Source organism: Myxine glutinosa, chromosome 1, assembly GCF_964187855.1.
Source record: "Myxine glutinosa chromosome 1, kmMyxGlut1.1, whole genome shotgun sequence".
Taxonomy (NCBI): domain Eukaryota; kingdom Metazoa; phylum Chordata; class Myxini; order Myxiniformes; family Myxinidae; genus Myxine; species Myxine glutinosa.
The window spans coordinates 422402134-422424776 of NC_136261.1; the positions used below are offsets into that span (position 1 = coordinate 422402134).

The window sequence follows — 22643 nt, forward strand, 5'->3', positions numbered from 1 at the left end:
TCGCCAGTTGCAAAGCAGGATGCACTTCCATTTGTCATGTGAATATCATCTGAACCTTCGTTTGCAGAAGCACATTTTGAATCTTCTGTGACAGATGAATCGTTGTTGTGTTGTCTGCCTTCCACATTTACAGGATTGACATCACCTATATACAAATCAGCGTCAGTCTTTTGCAGGGAAATAAGATTGAGAACCATCTCAAGAGTTCATATAACATATTGTTGCAGTTTTGCCATGAAGGCAAACCCCATTTAGTTAATTGCATGACAACATGTAGCCTGCAGTAGTTAGTTATTTCTTATTGAATGTAAAGATTAGCCCATTCCCATTATGTAATAATCCAAACCAATATGCGTTGAGAGTAGGCAGGATTTCAAACCTCCGTGTGGTGGAGGGAAGCCATTTTGAAGTAAGGGAGGGTGTGGCCAAAATCGGAGCCCTGAATGAAATGGGGAAGGAGGACTGAAACCTTCCTAGGAGGAGGAAGGATTAAAAGCCAGCACATGACAAACCTCAGCCAATAGGAGGCTGTGGAACATTCTCGAAGCTTTTCGGGCTGATAAAAACCCCCGCCCATCACATTTCCAACCTCTCTTGGATTTCGCCTCGTGGACGACACTCTCTTTGATTTCGCCTCGTGGATGACACACCCTCTTGGATATTGCCTTCGTCGACAACACCCTCTTGCTTTGTGCTTCATCCACACCCCTCTTGCATTTTGCCACCCACACTCCTCTTGCTTTGTGCTTCGCCGACCGACACCCATTGCTCTTCGCCAATCTCTCACTCTGATCAGGCTGACCTGCAAGCGTTGGCTTCTCCCATGACTCGCCTTGAAGCTGAAGCTTGTCTACCTGCATTGCAGCTTGTGCAACCTGTGGAAGTTTGTCGTCCAGATACCTCGTCCAGGCTGCACGTCCGGATCGAGGATCGAGCTGCGCATTGTGCACACCAGACCACGTGGCCACCTTCGGAGTCAATCCCAGCACGTACATCGGTACGATAATAACCAGTGTGTTATTTCCTGTGTGTGTGTGAGAGTGTGAAGGTGCAAGTGGGGTTTATTATTAGGTCAGGATTGATAAGGTGCATCTTTGTCTCTGTTTCTGTGCCTTCAAAATAAAAGGCTGTACATTTTTGTTGTTACTTTCAAACCTGTTCAGGTACGTCTTTTCTCCATTTGCCGAGCATCATCCAAGACCAAATTTGGCTTGAATCAGGTCCGTAAATCACGTGAGACAATGCCGCTTTCCACACCGTGCAAATCTACTTGGCACTCGATAGTGTGGAAGCGAGGGTTCGATCCCCGGTTTCTTCGGACGCGTGTATTGAAGGTATTTGGGATTACTTGACCAGAAAACTCTTCGGCGCGTGGCTGGGAAGTTGGCGATCAGAATTGCTTCGCATTCCATCAATCACGAGCTTAGTCGTGGTTGGCGGCCTCAGTGGAACGGGAGTTCGAGGGGGAACGGGGCATAAACCCCCCCCCCCCCGCCAATTGTACGTCGACGAACCCGGCATCCGCAACAGTATTACTTCATGGAATGTGTACTTCAATTTAAATATGATAATGAAGTTAAAGATTGTTAAAAAGAAAAATTCTGGATGTTAAGCACTATTAAATCAGTATTCGACATCATCTTTAATCACCACCCTATTTGGCATGTTCAAGTACTGCTAAAGTGAAGGTTGTTGGAAGTGACAAGAAGGTGATTTGTGTTTGAACGGTGTTCAAGTATTTAATTCAATTTAAATTAGAAACACAGGTCATGCTTCTGGCATTCGGCTGCACAGGCATAAAAATACTAGAACGATACTCTGACTTCACAACGTCGATTGATATGCATCCACGCATATTATAACATCATTATAATGCTTGTCCCAAGTTTGCTTTAAATCCATTCAGCTGTTCTCAAGTTATCACATTTTACCTGACATGAAATCTGACATTTGACCTCTTGACCTCTTGACCCCAAAATTTAATCAGTTCATGTTTGCATCATCATACATATCTGTACCAAGTTTGAATTGGATTCTTTTAGCAGTGCTCAAGTTATAGCCCTATTACAGACTTTGACCTTTGATCTCTTGACCCAAAATCGAATCAGTTCATCTTTACATGATTCTACCTAAATGTACCAAATTTGATCAGAATCCCATGACTGACCCATGAGGAGTACTTGGCAATGTGCGAAGTTTCAAATTTTTCCATTATTTGCATTTAATCCAAGATGGCTGCCATACCACATGACCTATGATGTCACAATTGTCATAAAAACATTCTGCACAGGTTTCACTCCAACACTGAAAGTTTCGTCTCAATTGGACATGTGGTTGCTGAGAAAAACGAGGTTTAGCCCATACGGACAGATGGACGGATGGACGGACAACCCGAAAACATAATGCCACCTTTGGGGACGGAGGCAGAAACAAATTTGTGGAATTTCATGGCGTTAAAAATTCCTCAAAATTTCCTTTCACAAAGCTCGGAACAAGTGTGCGTCTCCCCTCAGGAGAGCCAGGAAATAATATCCCTCCACTGTCACGACTGAACTCAAACCTGTCTCCCTCCTCCAAGTCCTGGTGGCATCTGGTCAAAACAGTTTCTGGTGTTTGTTCCACTTCCATCCTCTCCCTTACCTCAAACGGCCACACATCTGACACTGCACGTGAAAAAGCTGAATGCCTCATCTCTGTGTTTTCCTCAAAATATTGTGTCCCAAACCCATCGCTCTCTGTACTCACCTTAACCAGTCATACCCAGCTGCTCCTGGATGCTGTGTCGTTCTCTCCCGACAAAGTGGAGAAGTTTCTGTCAAACCTTGACTCTGATTCCGCAACTGCACCAGATGGCATCAGCCAGCAGGTCCCAAAATCCTGCTCTGCCAGGATATCACACCCTCTCTGTGTTTTCTTCACCCTCTCTTTTGCTCAAGGTCATTTGCCATATACTTGGAAATCAGCCAACATTAACGCTTTTCACAAAAAAGGTGCAAAAACAGATCCTTGCAACGACAGACCAATCACCCTGCTCCCAATCATTAGCATAATCAGCAAGGCCATGGAATTCATCATTACTTCTGCTATTAAATCCTTCCTCTTCTCCAATGGCTTGACGTCTGATCATCAATTTGGATTCAGACCAGGCCACTCTAATCTGGGCATTCTGCTTCTGCTGTCCCAACAATAGATTGAGGTCCTCAACACCTGACAGGAAATCAGAGCAGTCTCCCTTGACATGTTGTGCCTGCAATATGGTCGGGCACCCTGCCCTGCTCAAAAAACTCTCCTCTTATGGTATCCATGGAAATCTCCACGTATGGCTTGCAAACCTCCACTCCGGTCACAGCCAACGTGTGGCCCTGAATGGAATTCTCTCATCTCCCGTTCCTGTCAGGGCTGGAGTTCCTTGAGGCAGTGTTCTCGGCCCTGTGCTTTATCTCTGCTCTGTATCTTTATTAATGATCCATCCGACTCTCTGGAAAATCCTCTTTCCTTTTGCTGACGACTCCACCCACTGCCGCTCCATATCTCAACCTTGAGATCGGCAGGTAACAGCCTCTTCACTCTCTGCAGTCCTGGATAAAATTCACAAACTGGTCAAATAAGTGGACCATGTCATTCAATCCTGACAAATCTCACACCCTCACTATTTCTCTTCGAAAAAATCATCTCGAAAACCCTCTGTCACTCAAGCTTTTGGGTCTCAATTTCTGCCATGATCTTTCATTGGAAAACCACATTTCCAAGCTGGCCTCCAAAGGCAGTCGCCGACTGGGCATCCTCCATTGTGCAAAGTCCTTTCTTGGCTCCACTGAGCTTCTCACCACATACAAAGCTTCATCCACAGCTCGATGAAGTACTGCCATCTGGGCTGGTGCTACTGCCTCACATCTAGCTCAGCTTCTGGTGGACTTTGTCTTCTACAGACTCCTGTCCAGCCTAGCTCCCACTGCTCTGTCTGTGCTCTGTCCCCCAAATATTCCTTCAGGATGCACAAGATCTGCCAGCAACCCTCTTCTGCTGAAACTGCCAAAATCAAGACTCTCTGCTCACCTTCACTCATTTATTCCTCTTTTCTCCTGCCTCTGGAACAAACTCCCTCGCTCTCTTCAAAGCAGCTGTTCACCACCATCTCTTATCTTATCTTCCCCCATCCAAAACATTGATCTTTTCTACCCCCATTAATACAAACCAAATCCACCTTTTTCAAATTCCAACTTCTTTCCTGAAAGTCCAAGTAGTGTCCATTTGTTTTATACGACTTAATCTCCCCCCACCCCATCCACAAATCTACCGATGTCACTGTTCTCCACTGTTGTTGTGCTTGTGTGCTTCCCCCTATCTCTTCCTCTCATCTCCATTTCCTTTATTAATGTTTTAAGAGTCTGTTTGTTTTTTGTGTTTTATGTGGTAGCTTTTAAACGAGCCTCGGCTTTGGATACAAAAAATAATAACAATAAAAGAAAATAAAATAAGGTAGAATGGTACTCAGCAGCATGTCCATTTGAATTCAAAAATAGTTGGGGTTGAATTCAGTTCGCTGACATGCAAATGCTATTCAAATTTCAAGTCAATCAGTTAAAAATGGAGAATTTTAGAAATTTGAAAAAAGTAATTGACATTTGGCCTATGTTGAACTTTTGACCTCAAAAATAAATATGATTCTGTCAGACCACCAACTCTACCATTTGGTGAAGTTTCGTGAAGATCGGTTTAAAATTGTGACCTGTAGGCAAGTATAAGTGAGGACAGACAAACACACAAACACAAACCGGAGTGATCAACATACCTGTGAAAAAAGAAGATTTTTTTTTACCGAGTAACAAACAGACAGACAGGAGTGAAAGCGTAACTTCCATCCACCTTCGGTGGCGGAGATAAAGATACCTGTTACCAGTAACTCGAGTCGGAGGTTAGATGAACTGATTAAGGTCATGAGTAGAGGAAAAATGGTGTTCCTGGACCACCCCTATTTCTCCATTCACTTACATGTAAATTTTCATCTCTCCCTCACTTTTCTTCATTTCCCCTTAACACCTCTATTCCTGCCACCTTGGCCTTCTGGACCTTTTACTCTTACTATCAATGATCATTGTTGTCTAGTAGACCACTCAAACAACGATCCTACAAATATTTATTTATACATAGGAAAAAATTTAATTCTCTTACCACTCCCATCACCATCTAATAAATTAACAAAGAAGATGTTTGAGTTTGGTTCTCTATTAAGATATTTTAACTGAGCTAAGATAGCTCAGTTCTTGTTCAAACAATGTTCTTGTTTGAGCGCCTCCAGTGCCACCCAATTTTTGGTAGGCTCTGCCTACTTTTTGGTAAGCACCGCCCACTTTGTAAGCTCCGCCCACTTTTTGCTAACCCCCACCCACTTTCTACTAAGCCCCGCCCACTTTTGGTTAAACCCCATCCACTTTTGTTAAACCCCGCCCATTTTGTTAAGTCCCACCCACTTTATAAACTCTCCAGCATTGTATCATTTTCAGTTGAGACATTACATCATTTCCAGTTAAGACATGCTCAGGTTTGCCCAGGGAATTTCCACAGGAAATTATACACACCCAGCCCTTCTTATAAAAGGCACCGACCACAGGCTTTTTAAAACACGCTTTCTGCTTCCCTTGAGAATGGACTACTGTGCCGAAATGGAATGGGATAACTTTGCTATTCCTTGGAATCCTCCTACCTGTGTAGAGCTCAACCTTCAGATTGATGAACTGGACTCAAACCTCTTCTCAATGGAGGTAAGTTTACTTATTAATTTATTTATTTATTTAATTATCTAATGTTTTTATAAATAAGACTCGTGTAAGAGTTCGCAAAGTTTATTTTAATGTTCATAGAGCTTGATTTATACAAATAAAAATATTGTATTAAATTAATACATTGTTATTTTCTCTCACAGGAAATTGTATCTGAGATACGAAATGAAAATACTGCTTTTAACACAACTTGGGATGAAGTTATTTTTTTGTTTGAAGACATTTTGACAACCAAGACCCACAGAACGAGTTCTACCTTGATGTCCCAGCCAAAGAGTTGTACCTTGGAGACTCACTAAATTTGGGAAAAACATATTATGAGGTCTGCCTAGATGGTTTTAATACCTACCTTGGAGACTCACTAAATTTGGGAAAAACATATTATGAGTTCTGCCAAGATGGTTTTAATACCTACCTTGGAGACTCACTACATTTGGAAAAAACATTGTTACGGATCCGGGGGATGGCACTCCAGTTAGCAAGGGGGGGTTAATCCCCTTGTCCTGTTAAGCTGGCCGTCTGACCGGTCCTGGTACTTGTAAAGCTCTTTTGCGGGGTGGGATTGATCAGGGTTATTGGTCCAGGTGTTGTCCCGAATACCTTTATCAATCCCTCCGCAAAACAGGGAGACAAGTACCGCTCGAATCCCGGACAAGATGGTAATTGCCGAGTGGTTTAGCAATCCGAGGTTCGAGCCGTTAGCAATAGACTAACCTGATTCATAAGCGGTTCTGCCGAAATCGCGCCACAGGAGCTCAATTGGAAGAAAAGACTAAAGCGATCGGGGGAGAATGAAACCAAAGGTAAGAAATAACAGGTATTTATTAATTATTTCCAAAAACCAAAGAAACTGAAGAAGAAACGAATGCAATTTACAGTGAAGAGGAAGAAGCAGATACACAGGGCAAGCCTTAAAACAGTCTTAATTATTACCCCAGACAACAAAAAGGATGGACAACAGACTTACACAACAAAGGGAATTGCAATGGTCGGAAATGGCTGGAAGAGGGACACGGTCCAAGGAGCCGGCAGGCAGGAAGGTCCGGGGCCGGTGGCACGACGTCGAGGTCCAGCTCGAATGTTCACGTTCCGGTTCAGCAGCGAAAAGTGGCCGGCAGCTTCGCGTCTCGTTCACGCGGGGGGGATGATGCAATCACACCTCTGGTTCAGTCGCTGGACACTTCCTTCCTGCGTACCTCTCAGTGTTCCAATGCTACGGTCATCTGCCCTCTTACTCATCTGCTGAAGCAGTCCCTTGCAGTTGCTTTTATTACTCCTGGCCATATCAAGCCGTGGGCTCCGATGGCACGCCTACCGGTTCGCTCACCGCGGTCCTGGTTGGCTGGTTAGGGATTACTGACTCCACCTTTGATGATGATGACGTGCCACGCCCGTGATCCGGCGGCTCCTCCCCCTTCTTCTCCGAGATGGAGCACATGGCAATGGCGTCTTGTGGGGACAGCAAACCCCTCGCACCACTTTTGAAGCGAACGAAAGGGGACCTATCTTATTTGATTGATGCAACGCAGATTCAACTATTGGAAACACAGCCTTACCTGAAACACATAATAATGAAATAACTATGAAGAGGGCCTATGGTTCACTATGTGTTGTTCAGGGACTAACTAGGGGACGACATTTGATCTTAACAATGAAATGGAGGTATTTACAAAGATAATTATTTACAAAGGGTATATTTACAACAATTTACAAAGTGCAGGGTTCTCAAAACCCCAACAATATTATGAGGTCTGCCTAGATGGCTCTAACTGTGGAGCCTACCTTGGAGACTCACGAAATTTGGGAAAAACATTGTTACGGTTTTTAGAACCTTCACTTTGTAAAATAATAATTAATGTAAATATCCCCCTTTGTAAAGGTTGCACCCTAGTTAGGCCATGTACAACACATAGGACACCATAGATTCTTCTTTAGTTATTTCATTAGTCTATGTTTCAGTTTAGGATCTGTTTCCAATAGTTTGACTCTGCATTGTATTAATCAAATAAGATAGGCCCTTCAAATATCCCCAATCTCTCGCTCTCTCCAAAGTGCCAGTAGCCGTATTGCAGCGGTCGCTGCCTTTTTGGTTTGTTTGCTGGCCTCAAGCCGCCATTACGCATGCGGTCAGAGTGGGAGAAAAAGGGAGTAGCGGCCAGAAACCTAGGCGTGGCCCCATCAACGCGTCACGAGGGGAGGTACTGATGAACCCTCGTGACCAATCCGGGCCGAGGCGTGTTCACCGGTAGGCATAGCAAAGCGGACGTGGCTTGATACGCGAGGCTGGCAATAAAAGCGCGAGCGCAAAGCCTTTTTACAGAGATGAACGGGAGAGAGAGCAAAGGGCAGATGCAGGAGAGAACAGCGCAGAGGCGGCGAACATAAGAACATTGCGCAGAGGATCGTTTGGGACGATCGTTGTCAATACGAACTGCCGTGGTTTTGAGAGCGTTCGGCATGCTATACGTATGCGCATTCCAGCCCCTCGCATTTGTAAGGTCCGGTCGCGCGCCAACGACGTCAAGCTGCCAGCAGTCCTTCACCCGCGAACATGGAGCCTGGACCATCCCCTTGCCTGGAACCATTTGCCTGGACCTTCCTCCCCTACCAGCTACCTTTCGTGTGAGTCTGTTTGTATTGTCATGGGCATGTTATATAAGAGTGTCTAAGGTTGCCCAATGTCCTTTTGTTTCCTCTTCTTGTATATTCCCTTTGTTCATTTCCTCTTTTAGGTAGTTAATAAACCATATTTGTTCTTCCTTTACCCTTCTTATTCTTTGCTTCCTCTCGTCTGAGCATCTTTGTCTTTTCCCCATTGAGTACCTGTGGCACGATTTGGCCAACCGCTTTAAATCGTGTTTCGTCCTTTTGCTAACGGCCTGAGTCGTGTCTCGCTTCCCTCGGCGTGTCCATTACAGCCGTGGCTCGGGCGGGGCTCATTTCCTCGCTTACCGGAAGGCGCTGGTAATTAGGTAATAGGAACAATTGGCCTACCACCCTATTCAGCGCTGACCGGAAGTGATGTCATAGCTCCAGGACCAGAGACGGCCAGCTTAATTGACAAGGGGATTTACCCCCCCCCCTCGTTAAGGGGTGTGCCGTACTCCGGGATCCGCAACAATTGGTGTCAGGAGTGGGATTGGACCCGAACCAAATTTTTAATCCATCTGAAAATTTTGGTCGAAATTACGAGCGGCCGAAATTTATTATTTAATAACCAAATTATAATCGTGCCATGGATGGTCAGGGCGGTCGGATGCCGGTGGGGGAGATCGAAGATGGGGTAGAGTTGACCCAGGACCCCAGGGAGGAGATGGGGGAGATAGAGGTTGGAGAAGGTGTAACAGTGGGGGTTGCAGGCGCACAAGATGGCGGCGCCTCGCACGTGGTCGCGGCAGCACAAGATGGCGGCGCCATGCACATGGCCACGGCAGCCGAGCCCGCGGCACCAGTAGACTGGGGCCTATTGGTGATGCAGATGAGGGCCTTTATGGTCAAGACGGGCGAAGACCTGAAGAGGAACAGTGAGCAATTGGGAAGCCAAATTGGGGGATTAGAAAACCAAATTGCGGGATTGAAAAGTGAGATGGATACTCAGGGGGAGCAATTGGGAAGCCAAATTGGTGGATTAAGAAATGATATGGGAAGACAAATTGGGGAATTGGGAAGCCAAGCCCGGGAAGTAAATGAGGGACTAGCGAGGGGGCAAGCCAGGTATGTTGCAAAAGAGTGTGAGAGAGAGAGAGAGGCTGCGAGATGGGCGGGGAGGTCACATCGGTGCAAGACGAGGTAGCGCGACTCGAGGAGTGCGGGAGAAGCAAGTTGGAGCAAGATGCAGGTAACTGGACGGGTATAGAGATCACGACCCGGGGTATGGGAAAGCCGGCGACCGCCGAAGTAGGGAATTTTATTTTATTAAAACAGGCGGCCATCGAGGAAAAAGAAATTGGCAAAGAAACCAAACAAATAGTAGTGGAAATTGGAATTGGAGAGACCGCGGACTTAGAACAGCACTCGCGGCAGGGATAAATGTATAATGTGCAAAGTCCGTGCCCACATCATGATGCCGTACTTGCTAATCATTATAAAGATTTGCAGGTGCATGTGGAGAGGAGGATCCCAAAGGTGAGTAAGGTGGTATAAGGTGCAAAAATATTTTGCAGGAGAATGTTTGGCGCGAAAAGAATTTTCACGCACTTGGGATCCCAGCGTACCGCGGGTGTTTGTGGGAGGTCCGTGGTGCGCTGTGTTAGAGAAAATGGCGCGCGTGTGAGGAAAAAGTGTGCGTTGAAGAGTGAGTGTGTTACAAAGTGCGGGAGTGAAACCGAGTGCAAGAGAGAATGCACGTCGGAATGTATGTGTGATGAGAGTGACATGGAGACTGCGCACGGATGCACACCTGAGTTGGTTGTGGAGCGCGTTATTGGGTGTGCAACAGATTGCACACCCCTGGGTAGGGGTGCGCTGAGTGGGTGTATGCGGGAGTACACACCCGTGAGTGGTACGGAGTACGTACTGTGAGAGTGTGCGCAAGAGTGTGCATGGGGAGAGAGTGCGGTGACGGAATGCATGGAGTGTGTGATAACAGAGTGTGCGAATGGTGGAATGGATGCACAACAATGTGCATGAGTAGAAGGCATGGGATGTAGGAGAGGCGTTGGAGCGCCGGGTGTGGTGAATGTAAAAAGGAACGCGTGGTGTAAGCATGCGAGGAGGGCTTCGACGTTGACCGGGGCAGCAGTTAGGCTGACGTATAGCCGATGCAAGCTCCCGGTCCGTGCCGGGCGGTGTGGGCTGCGGGAGCCGGCGGGGATCGGTGTCGCGTCGCTCCTGTTCGGAGCATCGTGCACAATTCGCGCCGGGCCCCGCCCCGCACGGTCGAGTCCGCACTTTGCCGGGCAAGGCGACCGGCCCGGTTTGAGGGAAGGTAAGAGGGGTCGGAACGGTACCCCCTTGTGGTGGCGGCACTCCACCTGGGCAAAGCTAGGCCATCGCACTTGGGAGCACAAGGCCCCGCACCGGGATGGTGCTTTAAACCTTGGCCCGACGAAACCTCCTCCCCTGAATCGAATGCCGGATGGACCCAAATGCAGGAGACCAAACCACCCGAATTCATTGCTCGGCTTTGTGAAGCCAAGCTTTGAAAATGCATTGACGTACCGAGAGGCTCAGAGTAGCGGACTGTGATGATGATAGTGTTTTGATTTGAAATTGGTAGGGAATTGGCTTGAAATTAATAGTGATTCGAAATTGGGAATAGTGATGGTTGGAAATTGATACCCAGTGTCGGGGGTGGTATCCCTACCATCCCTCACACTCTGGGGGCAAAGGAGCTATAGATTTATGGGGTATGGCTGTGAAAACTAGCCCGTGAGGGTTAGGTTAAAATGTTAGGATCTAGAGAAATGACCACAGGTAACTGTAGAGTTAAGTCGCGACATCATACCTGTAGAGGGGACGTAGAATAGCTTAGTTGGATTATAACGACGTGGGAGCGCTTAGTATAAGGGAAGACTGGGGAGCGCGAGTTTCAGAAGGGAGTAGTTAGATCAGATGATGCAGCGTGTGTGAAGAAAGAGTATTGAGCAGAGTATTGTGAAAGGAGTGATTGTGCATTGAGTTAAGTGTATTGTATCGAGTGAATGGTCCTGGAGGGAAGGAGGGTGCAAGTGCCACCAGGTGTGTGTGAGCACCAGGTGAGTGTGCAAGTTCAGGTGAAGTAGAGGTGAATGAAGAATGGTTGTATGGAATAGATGGTCTGGAGTGAATGGAGCATGGAATAAATGGAGTATGGAATAGATGGTATGGAGTACGGAATTGGATGGTATGGAGTGAGTAGTGTGGAATATATGGAGTGGAGTGGTTGGTGTGAAAGGAGTGGATGGGGAAGATGGACCCCTTCACGAGTACCTGGGTAGGGTAGTTTAAAAGTAGGTAGAGGGAGTAGGTAAATTGTGGTTGGATATTGGCATCTGTGGTGTGAGAGTCGCAGAGTACTGCTTGGATGGGTGCATTAGTAGAGTAAATTGGCTGGGCGTGTGGCCTGTTAGTGAGTGTGATTGGTTGAGCACTCCACCACTGTTAGTCTGTCGGCCAGGTGAGGCCACAGGTAGGGTCTGGGAGCCAGTAGAGTTGTTCAATGGGGCCCGAGGATCCGGAGGACAGACCCGGGTAGCCCGATGCCAGAGAGGGCGGTAGGGGGTGAGAGTGCCAGAGGGCCTTCCCCAGGTAGGTTAGGGTAAGGAGCAGGTAAGCTCGTAGACAACTGCAGTGGCAGAGGTGTGCAGGTGAGCGGACCTGCTGGGAGCGCCACACGACCCAGCCTGGAAATTGTGCGAGGGCACAGGGAGTAGCATCGGGGGAGTGAGACCCCAAATTGATGAGCACCACAGTTTAGTCAATGGGAGTTCGGTTCTCAGAACCACATAGTGTAAGATGACCAATGGTTTTCCAGGGAAAGACCCCGGGTAGAGTAAAAGTGTTAGTCATTTAGAAAGTAGTTAGGATTGTAAATCTCTTCGCACCATCTACATCCTCTCACCAGGGTGACAGGACTCCACACCACCGTTTTTTGCAAATGTTTGGAATGGTGAGACGCATCATGACTTGGGGGTGACATTGTGCTGATGTTCCATCTCTTCCTCCTTAGGAGGGATTGGTGATAAATTGATTGATGGCAAATTTGGTTAGAGGGATTGTTGATAACGAATTTGGAATTAGGGGAGATATGGGGAAGACAAGACGTAGCGATGAATTTGTAAATGGTGTAAATACGGGGTAAGGGCAAGGGTAGATGAGGTGACAGGGGGGGGACGTACGGTAGGAAAGAGCTTTCTCCGCTCACTCTCCTGCGCACCTCACCTCTGCATTACCTTGTGATGTGTACTCTTGCGCCCTTGCACACCTCTAACTCTGCTTTGTCTTCCTTCCCCACCTATGGACCGTGCTCTCTGGGCACTGAGGGGAAAGCGTGCAGGCGCCGCAGTTGTGTGCCCGCACCTCCGCTGCCTGCCTGCCTGGACCGGTACACCACTTATGGACCACACGTTTGTGGCCGAGCACCACAACATGGATCACACGGCTGTGGCATGGCCACTGCTGGGGAATCTTGCTTGCAGACCACGGTAAAGGTGGCACCTATGCCGAGCAGGTGGACCACCCTAGTTGGCCCCTGCTGGCCATAATGAAACAAAAAAGTGGATGCTTTTGTGCCCTTTTTGTGGTTTTGTTATCTCTCAAATAGGCAGCAAGTCAAGAAGACACCCAGAACATCGACCCCAGCAGAACATCGGCTGTGCAGCGAGGATGCCAGTGTTACCTTTTGAACTGTATAACTGTGCACTGGATGGTGCTTTGTGTTTTTTTATTGGGTGCTTTATGGTGGTGCTTTTGGTGCTCTGAGATTGCACTGCAATATCAATTGTGCGTCTCGGAGCACCCGTGGGTATGGTGTACCGGTGCAGTGCAGTGCATGACCTTTCCTCTTTCCAAAAAATCTTATTTTGTTTCCCAAAAGACAGGTCCTGGGTTCGCATTTGTAAATACCAAATAGTGTGTCTTTGGAAATAATACCCCCCACTGTCAATGTGTAATTTTGAGAATTAGTTCCATGATTCGGTTATCCTGTGGGTGTGAATCTGTTAGATAGAATGCAACGCAGCAGGTGGGACATACTTAATTGTTTTAAAACTGTCGCACTCAGGGTAAGGTTGATAGTAGAGGGTTACTACACCTGAGTGTCACATTAAGTTAAAGTTTTTGTCGGCACGGGACGTGCCTGGAGGAGAGACGGGTGCTGTGTTATGGTTTTTATAACCTTCACTTTGTAAAATAATAATTCTTGTAAATATCCCCCTTTGTAAAGGTTGCACCCTAGTTAGGCCTTGTACAACATGTAGGACACCATAGATTCTTCTTTAGTTATTTCATTCGTCTATGTTTCAGTTAAGGATCTGTTTCCAATAGTTTGACTCTGCGTTGTATTAATCAAATAAGATAGGCCCCTTCAATTATCCCCAATCTCTCGCTCTCTCTCCAAAGTGCCAGTACCCATGCTGCGCTGCCTTTTTGGTTTGTTTGCTGGCCCCAAGCCGCCATTACGCACGTGGTCAGAGTGGGAGAAAAAGGGAGGAGCAGCCAGTAACCGAGGCGTGGCCCCATCAACGCGTCACGAGGGGAGGTACTGATGAACCCTCGTGACCAATCCGGGCCGAGGCGTGTTCACCGGGAGGCAGAGCAAAGCGGATGTGGTTTGATACTCGAGGCTGGCAATAAAAGCGAGAGCGCAAAGCCTTTTTACAGAGATGAACGGGAGAGAGGGCAAGGGCAGGGTTTTCTCAAATTAATCTACTTTTCATATTCTAATTTTGTAAATGTTTCCGATGTTGATGAATGAACTGTATTAATGTAATTATCTACAATATCCTGAATTAAATATACCCATTGTTGAGAACCGAGTTGTGTGAATTTTTTATATAGTCTCTCTTTCAAAGTATGATTAAAACGCTCAATAACAACTGCGTTTCCTTCATTAAAGGTGCTGTATAATTTAATACACTCCCCCTTAAGAAATTTCATAAATATTTTGTTTTCGAACTCTGTTCCCTCGTCAGTCCATAACTTCTTTGGTTTTCTTTTACTTTTACTAAATATTCCACTGAAAGCTAACATAAGAGTATTACCCCTTTTGTTTTTCAAAGGAACAACCCAAGCATATCTACTCCTCAAATCAATAACGGTTAAAGCATACCTATATCCCCTATCATTATTCAATTGAATTAAATCAACGGACCAGATGTGGTCGGTGTCTTTTGAATAAACTTTCCTTCTTTTAAACTTTGTGATTATAGGTTTATGTAATTCATCAGCCAAAAGCTCCTCAGTCTTGTTGACATCATTAGAGCCGAATAGTTTTTTGAGGGTAAATAACCAAGACCAAGTTTCAATTTGGCACTTATCATTTTTTTCACAATAAACCTGTCAACTTTCTCTCTCAACGTAGGATTTCATATCAAAGACAAATTATACAACATTTCTCTGTCTGCTTCATGTTTTTCATCCAATGTAGTGGTATTCCCATAATCAATACCATGCTTCATACACACTTCATCAACCCTATTTATAGGTTTTGACCAAGGTTTAGGATTGTCAGCCTCATCTAATCTTTTGTCCAAGTTTGTTCCTGGACCACAGAAAGAATACCCTGGAAGGTGTAATTCCGCTGGAATTCCAGTTGTTGTAAATTTGCTCCCTGACAAAAACTTCTGTATATCACCCCCACTTTTATGCTTAGAAATGAAGACACTTTTTGGAACCACACACTAAACATATCCCCTTTTCATAAACTCTATTATTTTTACCTTTAACATACGATATATTTTTCGTATTAGTTTTCTTTTTACACTGAACACAATAACTCATTTATTTATAAGAAAAAGTTTGACATAGTGCCAAAGCCTTTTGGGTTTTCAACATGTACATTTCTATCTTGATTTTTAAAACATAAAGAATCCTGAGGAATGCCTTCACTCTCTCCTCCATTTATTTACAAATAAAACTAACTTTTTCTTTCTTTTTTTTGTATACAGAGTCGAGCCTCGTGAAAGAGCTAACATTTATCAAACAAACAAATCAAACAAACAAGCAAACAAAGTATATAAAAAGGGGAGCGGTCAACAAGATGGGGAGAGAAGGGGAGGAAGCACACAAACACAACATTTGAGAGCAGGGACATCGGGAGATGTGTGGGAGGGAGAGGGCCTGGGGGGAGGCAGGATAGGTATAAAACGCAAGGACACCAAGGACTTCCAGGAAAGAAGTCAAAAGTAACCTCAAAAAAGTGGATTTGGGGTGAAATTAGCAGGGGTAGAAAAGATCAAGGTTTTGGATTGGGGAAGATAAGAGATGGTGGTGAACAGCCGTTTGAAAGACCTGGAGGGAGGAGTGGGATTGAAGATAGTGAGGGAGTTTGTTCCAGAGGTGGGAGAAAAGAGGAATGAAGGAGTGAAGGTGAGCAGAGAGTCTTGATTTTGGCAGTTTAACCATAAGAGGGTTGCAGGCAGATCTTGTGCGACCTGTAGGAATATTTGGGGGACAGAGCCCAGAGAGAGCTGGGGGAGCAAGGCCGGAGAGGAGTCGTTAGAAGACGGAAAGACCACCAACCTGCCTGCGGTGAGTAAGTGAAAGGCCCTCGGAGATAGCGTCATCGCGGGAGATTCCAATGATTCTGAATGCTTTGGTTTCAACAGCGTGAAGACGAGCCAGGTGAGGCAGGAGCACCAGCTCAGAGGGGAGAGCAGTACTCCATTGAGCTGTGGATGAAAGCCTTGTATGTGGTGAGGAGCTCAGGTGTGTCAAGGAAGGTCTTCGTACGACGGAGGATGCCCAGTCGGCGACTGGCTTTGGAGTCCAGCTTGGAAATGTGGTTTTCCCAGGAAAGATCATGGCAGATAGTGAGATCCAAAAGCTTGAGTGACAGAACTTCTTGGAGAGTTATTATTCAGAAAGTAGATGGGAGGGTTGTCCAGTCGGTCTTTTCAGAGAGACATCATAAGAGTGTGAGATTTGTCAGGATTGAAAGACATGTTCCACTTGTTTGCCCAGTCTGATTTTGTCCAGGTCTGCAGAGAGTGAGGAGGCTGCAGACTGCCGATCTGAGGGATGAAGAATGGAGCGCCAGAGAGTAGAGTCATCAGCAAAGAGATAGAGAGGATTTTCAAGAGTCAGAGAGATCATTGATGAAGACCAGAAAAAGCACAGGGCCCAGAACACTGCCTTGGGGAACTCCAGCCTGATGCTGGAGGGTTGTCCCTCCGTTTGAGGACGCTGAAGGATGGGTGGAGTGCTGGAGAGTTTCGGGAATGTAGAAAAAAAGAACTGCAAGAGATGGAATTTTTTTTTGGAATGAATAGATTTGGTGAGCAAGTCGAAAGCATCCTTTTATAGAAGAAGAAGAAGAAAAAGGTGTTATAGTATACGACAGAATACAGTTCTTCAGGGGACAGATTAAACATTTTTTAACAACGTGATCACGAACAACGTGGTCGAAGAACGAACGAACAAATGAGAACGAACAAACGGATAAGAACAGAGAAGGATTTTTTTTTTTTTGAGTTGAGATTTTAAAACAAGGAAGTATGGGGAGAAAAGTCCAGGAAAAACAGAGACCGAAAGTAATTGCAGTGCAATCGAAGAACTGCCGAGACAAAAATAAAGCCTCAAGCCAAGGTCGGACACGGTAGCCTACAAGTACTACACTGGGCCTCAGAATACGCGACACAAACTAACCAAAGATTCTGTACACAGGTATGAAAAAACCAACACCGAGAATCCGATTAAAGACACCAATAGGTACATACACCGAAAGAAAGATACAGTTTCGACAAAAACACAATTGTGAAAGATTACTTAACTTAGAAAGCGTGCGCGCATGGACAGCTTTGAAGAGACGTCAAATTATTCTTTATTTTCTTTATTCATTAAATTCTTTATTCATTAAATTCTTTATTTGTATTAATACGAGTTGTTATTTCTTCTTCACTAATACTTGTATCTCTGCTTTTCATACGTTTGCTTTGAGTCTCCTCATCGATATCAAAACCGAATGATAAAATCTTAACTCCATCACCACGTAAATGTTTAATAATTTGTCTCATTCCTTCAGGATTAGTTTCTAAAATCCCAAGACCGTTAGATTTTACTTTATTTAACTCACTCTTACAATGTGAATATGTTCTTGAACCAAGAGAGACCTCCGCAAATATTTGACCTTCATTCCTCAATCGCATATGTTCCTCCATTGAAATGTAGTAATAATCTTCACCTTCTACTTCTCCTGTTCGCATTGCTCTGGTTGTAGTACCTACAAAACGAATCATAGGGTGTTTTAAAAAAAAACTTACAATCTTTTCATTTTTACTATTCAAGAGTTTAGATTTATGAAAGTTCTTTCCAGAAGCAGATTTACCCACAAGTTTAATAATAATTGTTGTCATTTATATATGTAATTATCTTTAAAATAAAAATACATCCTTTAATGTCTCATCTTGTTTCACAACAATATATTTATATTTTCCAATCGTGTGTTTCATATAATTTTCAAATTCCTTCTTACTACATAATGTAGAACAATTATCTCTCCAAAAATTATTTGTATATATTGAATTTAACTTAAATAAAATAAAACTATTAGCATTGTTTCTTATTGAGCGCCGAGGGAGTTGAAAATATGACTGACTAAGATAAATACAATTACAAGAAGAATGTCTCCCTCTTGTATAGTAGCTATCCATTACTGTTTGGTTTCTCTCATTAACACAATCATCAAAGATAACAAGATTCTTTTTTGATTTATCTAAATCTTGAGAGGAAGGTATGTCATCTGTATTATCACTGAGAATACAAGTTATGGGTTTTGGTTTTGATTTCTGTGTATCACAAAATAATTGTATTATATCTTCAATATTATAATCATTTAGTTTGTTTTGAAGTTTAAATAAACCGATAATGTCTTCCTTTTTAAGACCCGCATTAAAACCCTGTGAGAGTAGTTGATACTCAGGTTGAAAACTTGACTTCGTAAAAATTATTAAATTATCATAATCTAAAAAATTAGGACAAAGGAGAATCTTTAAAAGCAAACAGGTTTTTCCGCATCCGCTTGAACCAACTATTAGACATGTCAATGAATTTGGAAGATTTTTATGGTTATTAAATTTTATCTTATTTTCCCAAACGGGTAAAAAAATCATTCATTTATATATTTTGAAAAAAGGAGATCTAACTTTTTTTGAGCTTTTTTAGAAACTCTATATTTTATCCTGAGTTCAGGTTTAATTTCAAAATAATTCATTATTTTATTTATATAGTATCTTGTATTAACATTTCCATTAAAATTATTTTGAATAATAAATATCATTAAACCCTTATACATTTCCTCAATACAAACAGTCTCTTCCCTTGTAAGAAATGGTGTATCATCTTCATAATGCTGAACATTCATCTGCCTTATTAATCTTGCAATGTAATTCATTTTTGCTTCTAATTTATAAGAGTTATATATTTTTTTCTATTTTTTATTATCGTTAATTAAAATTTAATCACAGAAAATACATTGTTTATATGAACCCTCATTATTAAGCCCTATTCTATCACAACGGCGGCAGATTTCTAAATGATCATATGGAGAGTCTGGAAATTCTAAATCTCCTTCAGAATTTATCATATTTAAACAGTACATTTTTACTTAAACTAAACGCAAGTTTATTAGTTAATAAATACAATGTTTCAAAGCACAAAAGACAAATTTCAATCAATCTCTACTTCAGTGAAAGATATAGAAAAATATGTCAAAGATGTTAAATTGAACAAAGATGGATATGGAAATTATTGGATAAAACCTATAATGGAAAATAACATGAGCCCCTCTATTTCATTTAAAGGAAGAGCTCTAACTATGCCTGGAAAGACATCTATTAAAGTATATCTAACAAAGGTTTCTCCTCTACTCCCAGCAATTTATTCAAAGCTTGAAAAAGTGATCGGATGCGATATGAGTAGGGCTTTTAAAATAAATGATAAGACCATCAACAATACACGTGGAGAAATTTGTATTTTCTTTAATAATCCAAAGTGTGTAGATCTAAGTAAAATGAATGATGTTAATATTTCTGGTGAAATGTCATTTCGTTCTATGATAATTAGAGATTATTTTAAGATAACTTTTGAAATGAAAAATGTAGAGACTGAATCCGTTAATGAAAGAAAGCATATTGATATAGATGGTAATGTTTTTTTCTACTAATTAAATAGTACAATAGCGAAGATTTTAGTGATTCATTGAGTGATAGTGATTTTAGTGATTCATTGAGTGATAGTAAAATCTTTCGAGTCCATTGAAATACTATTACAATATACTTGGATGATAGTGATGATAGTGATTCATTGAGTGATAGTATTTCAATGAACCCAGAAGATTTTACTATTTCATTAGACTCAGAAGATTTTACTCTTTCATTGGGTGATAGTGATTCATTGAGTGATAGTGATTCAGTGTACTCATATGAGAGTTGCTTTTTTGATGATGATCTTATTGTTGAATTTTGTGATGATAGCTTTATTGATGATGATTTTATTGTTGAATTTTGTGATGGTATTGATGATGCTGATTTTAGTGTTGAGTTTAGTGATTAAAAAGCACTTTACTTTTAGTATACCTGTAAAAAGTTGTTTTACTTTAATAGTCAGGTTCACTATGTTTTTTCGTTCAAAATTTTGGTAGATTAGCAAAACGAAACATTTCTGGAATACTCAGAGCATGAGGAATCCAAAAATTAATGTTTGCATTTGCATAGACACCTATGCGAAAATGACCCTCAGGACAGTGATGAAGATCTGTAAAAGCATATTCCTGAATGGTGTAGACCTAGTAGATCCTGTGTATAGGACTTATAGTTCAATCTGATACTAACAAGGCTGCTTTCTTGCTTTATAAACCCATACCTATAACTTCAAAGGACTTGCAATATCATGTATTATGTAATACAGTTATATCACAAATATAGAGACAATGGTTTTCAATTACCTTTGTTTGTTGCTTTTCTATAATCCTGAGCACTATTTTGAGGCCTTTATTGGATTCCTTAACCCAGAAAACATAGGATTAGCATATTTAATTAAGTTTCTAGGTTGACTAGAAGCCGAGATAGCGCAAAATATGTATTTTATGGCGGCCATTTTGAAAATCCAAAATGGCGGCCATGCAGGTGTCTGTGCAAATGCCAACATTGATTTTCGGATTCTCCATGCTCTGATTCCAAAAATGTACAGGTTTGCAAATCTCCCAAAATTTTGAACGAAATTATATTTGTTAACATAGTGAACCTGACTCTTCATCACTGTCCTGAGTGTCATTTTTGCAAAGGTGTCTATGCAAATGCAAACATTAATTTTTGGATTCCTCATGCTCTGAATATTCCAGAAATGTATAGTTTTGCTAATCTACCAAAATTTTGAACGAAATTATATTTGTTAACATAGTGAACCTGACTATAAGTATAGTTTCATCTATAAAAAGCCTGTAAAAAGGAACTTTCTTCTAAGCACAGTTTCTTCTATAAGTGTTTTACTTTAAGCACAGTTTCATCTTTAAAAAAGCCTCTAAAAAGGTGTTTTACTTTAAGTATAATTTTGCTACATAAATATGGTTTATTGCGACGTTTGTGATCAAGAATATAAACAATACAAAAGACACCTTAAAACTAACAAACACACATTTAATCTACTTTACCTACTAGCTCCTATTCAGAAGGAAACAAAACACTGTTCTGTCTGTAATAAAAAATATCCTCAAGAAAGACTTCGAAATACATCTTAAAACAAATCTACATTTATCAAATTTTATCACAACTAAAAACTCTGATGACGCTTTCAAAAGACATATTAAAATAAGTCTTTAACTTCAAACCTCCCGAACCAAAGTCTATAGTACATGCTGTAGAAATAGTCAAACCTGCTGTTCAAACGTTGATTGAAAAAACACTAAAATAAATGAAACCACTTACATTTTATATGGGAGTAAAATTAGAAATGTCAAAAGATGGAGGAGTTATAGATACACCATACATGAGAACTGAGCCATACTTTATATCATCATATCAAGATTTTAAAACAACGGGAGTCTATGATGAACTTATTAAACAAGAGCAAGATGTGGATAATTCAATCCTAACAACTGGATTCAATATAGGAAAAATTATTTTCATTGACATTCATATTCTTAAATCAGATCCTCTAAAAACTTCTTCTTACATTGATTTACCTAGTGTTATCAAAAATAGAAAAGCAGTTATCAATATCAAAAATAAAGACAATAAATGTTTTCTCTGGTCTAATCTAGCACATCTACATCCACAAGATAGTCATGTTGAAAGAGTATCTCATTATAAAAAATATGAGAATACGTTGAATACAAAAGATCTAAATTTTCCAATTACATTAAATGATATTCCTAAATTTGAAAAGATGAATATTTTATCAGTTAATGTTTATGGTCTAACAGAAACAAACGTTCTGGTTTTAAAACTTTCTGAAAATTGTAAAGAAAGATCAAACTCATATGAATCTTCTATATTTTAATTCGGATGAAAATTCACATTATACATACATCAAAGATATTACCAAATTAATAAAACCACAAGTATGTAAAAGAACAAATAAAATATATATTTGTATGCGTTGTCTTAAATTCTTCCATACACAAAAAAGATTAGATAAACATTCAAATTATTATGGTGATCATAAATCAACGGTAATCAATATGCCTAAACAAGGCTCAAAGATCACATTCAAAGATGAAAAGAAAACGATCAAACATCCATTTGTTATATATGCTGATTTTGAAAGTATTCGAGAAAAAATAGATGCTGCTTCTCCAGATCCAAAACAATCATATACAAATAAATATCAAAAACATACTCCTTGTGGTTTTTGTTATTATATCAAATCATCCATTGGTAATGAATATAACAAGGTAGAGGAGTATAGAGGCTCAAATGCCCCAGAGGAGTTTGTGAAACGACTAGAAAAAGACTGTTCGATTAACCAAGATAATGAGGAAACCAATAAACCACTGTCCTTGACGAGTGAAGAGAAAAGGGAATTTAGAAAAAAACAATGTCTGTCATATTTGAGAGGAGAAAATTGGTGAAGGTCTAAAGGTTAGAGATCATTGTCATCTCACTTTTAAATATAGAGGTCTGGCTCATCAAAGTTGTAATATTAATTATAAACTCCCCTCTTTCATTCCTGTCTTTCTTCATAACAATGCTCATTATGATACACATCTATTTATAAATGAACTTTCAA

At 41.9% G+C, this 22643-nt stretch overlaps 2 protein-coding genes across 3 annotated transcripts in view; both read right to left on the minus strand.

The window, feature by feature from the left end:
* Positions 1-22643, minus strand: part of LOC144889631 (uncharacterized) — a 756734-nt gene that overhangs the window by 424503 nt on the left and 309588 nt on the right. The window lies entirely within an intron of this gene.
* Positions 1-22643, minus strand: part of LOC144889632 (uncharacterized) — an 84700-nt gene that overhangs the window by 3698 nt on the left and 58359 nt on the right. Inside the window, exon 3 of the mRNA XM_078770623.1 lies at positions 5-145. Within this exon, the coding sequence (XP_078626749.1) occupies positions 5-145 (141 nt within the window). The remainder of the gene's footprint in view (positions 1-4; positions 146-22643) is intronic.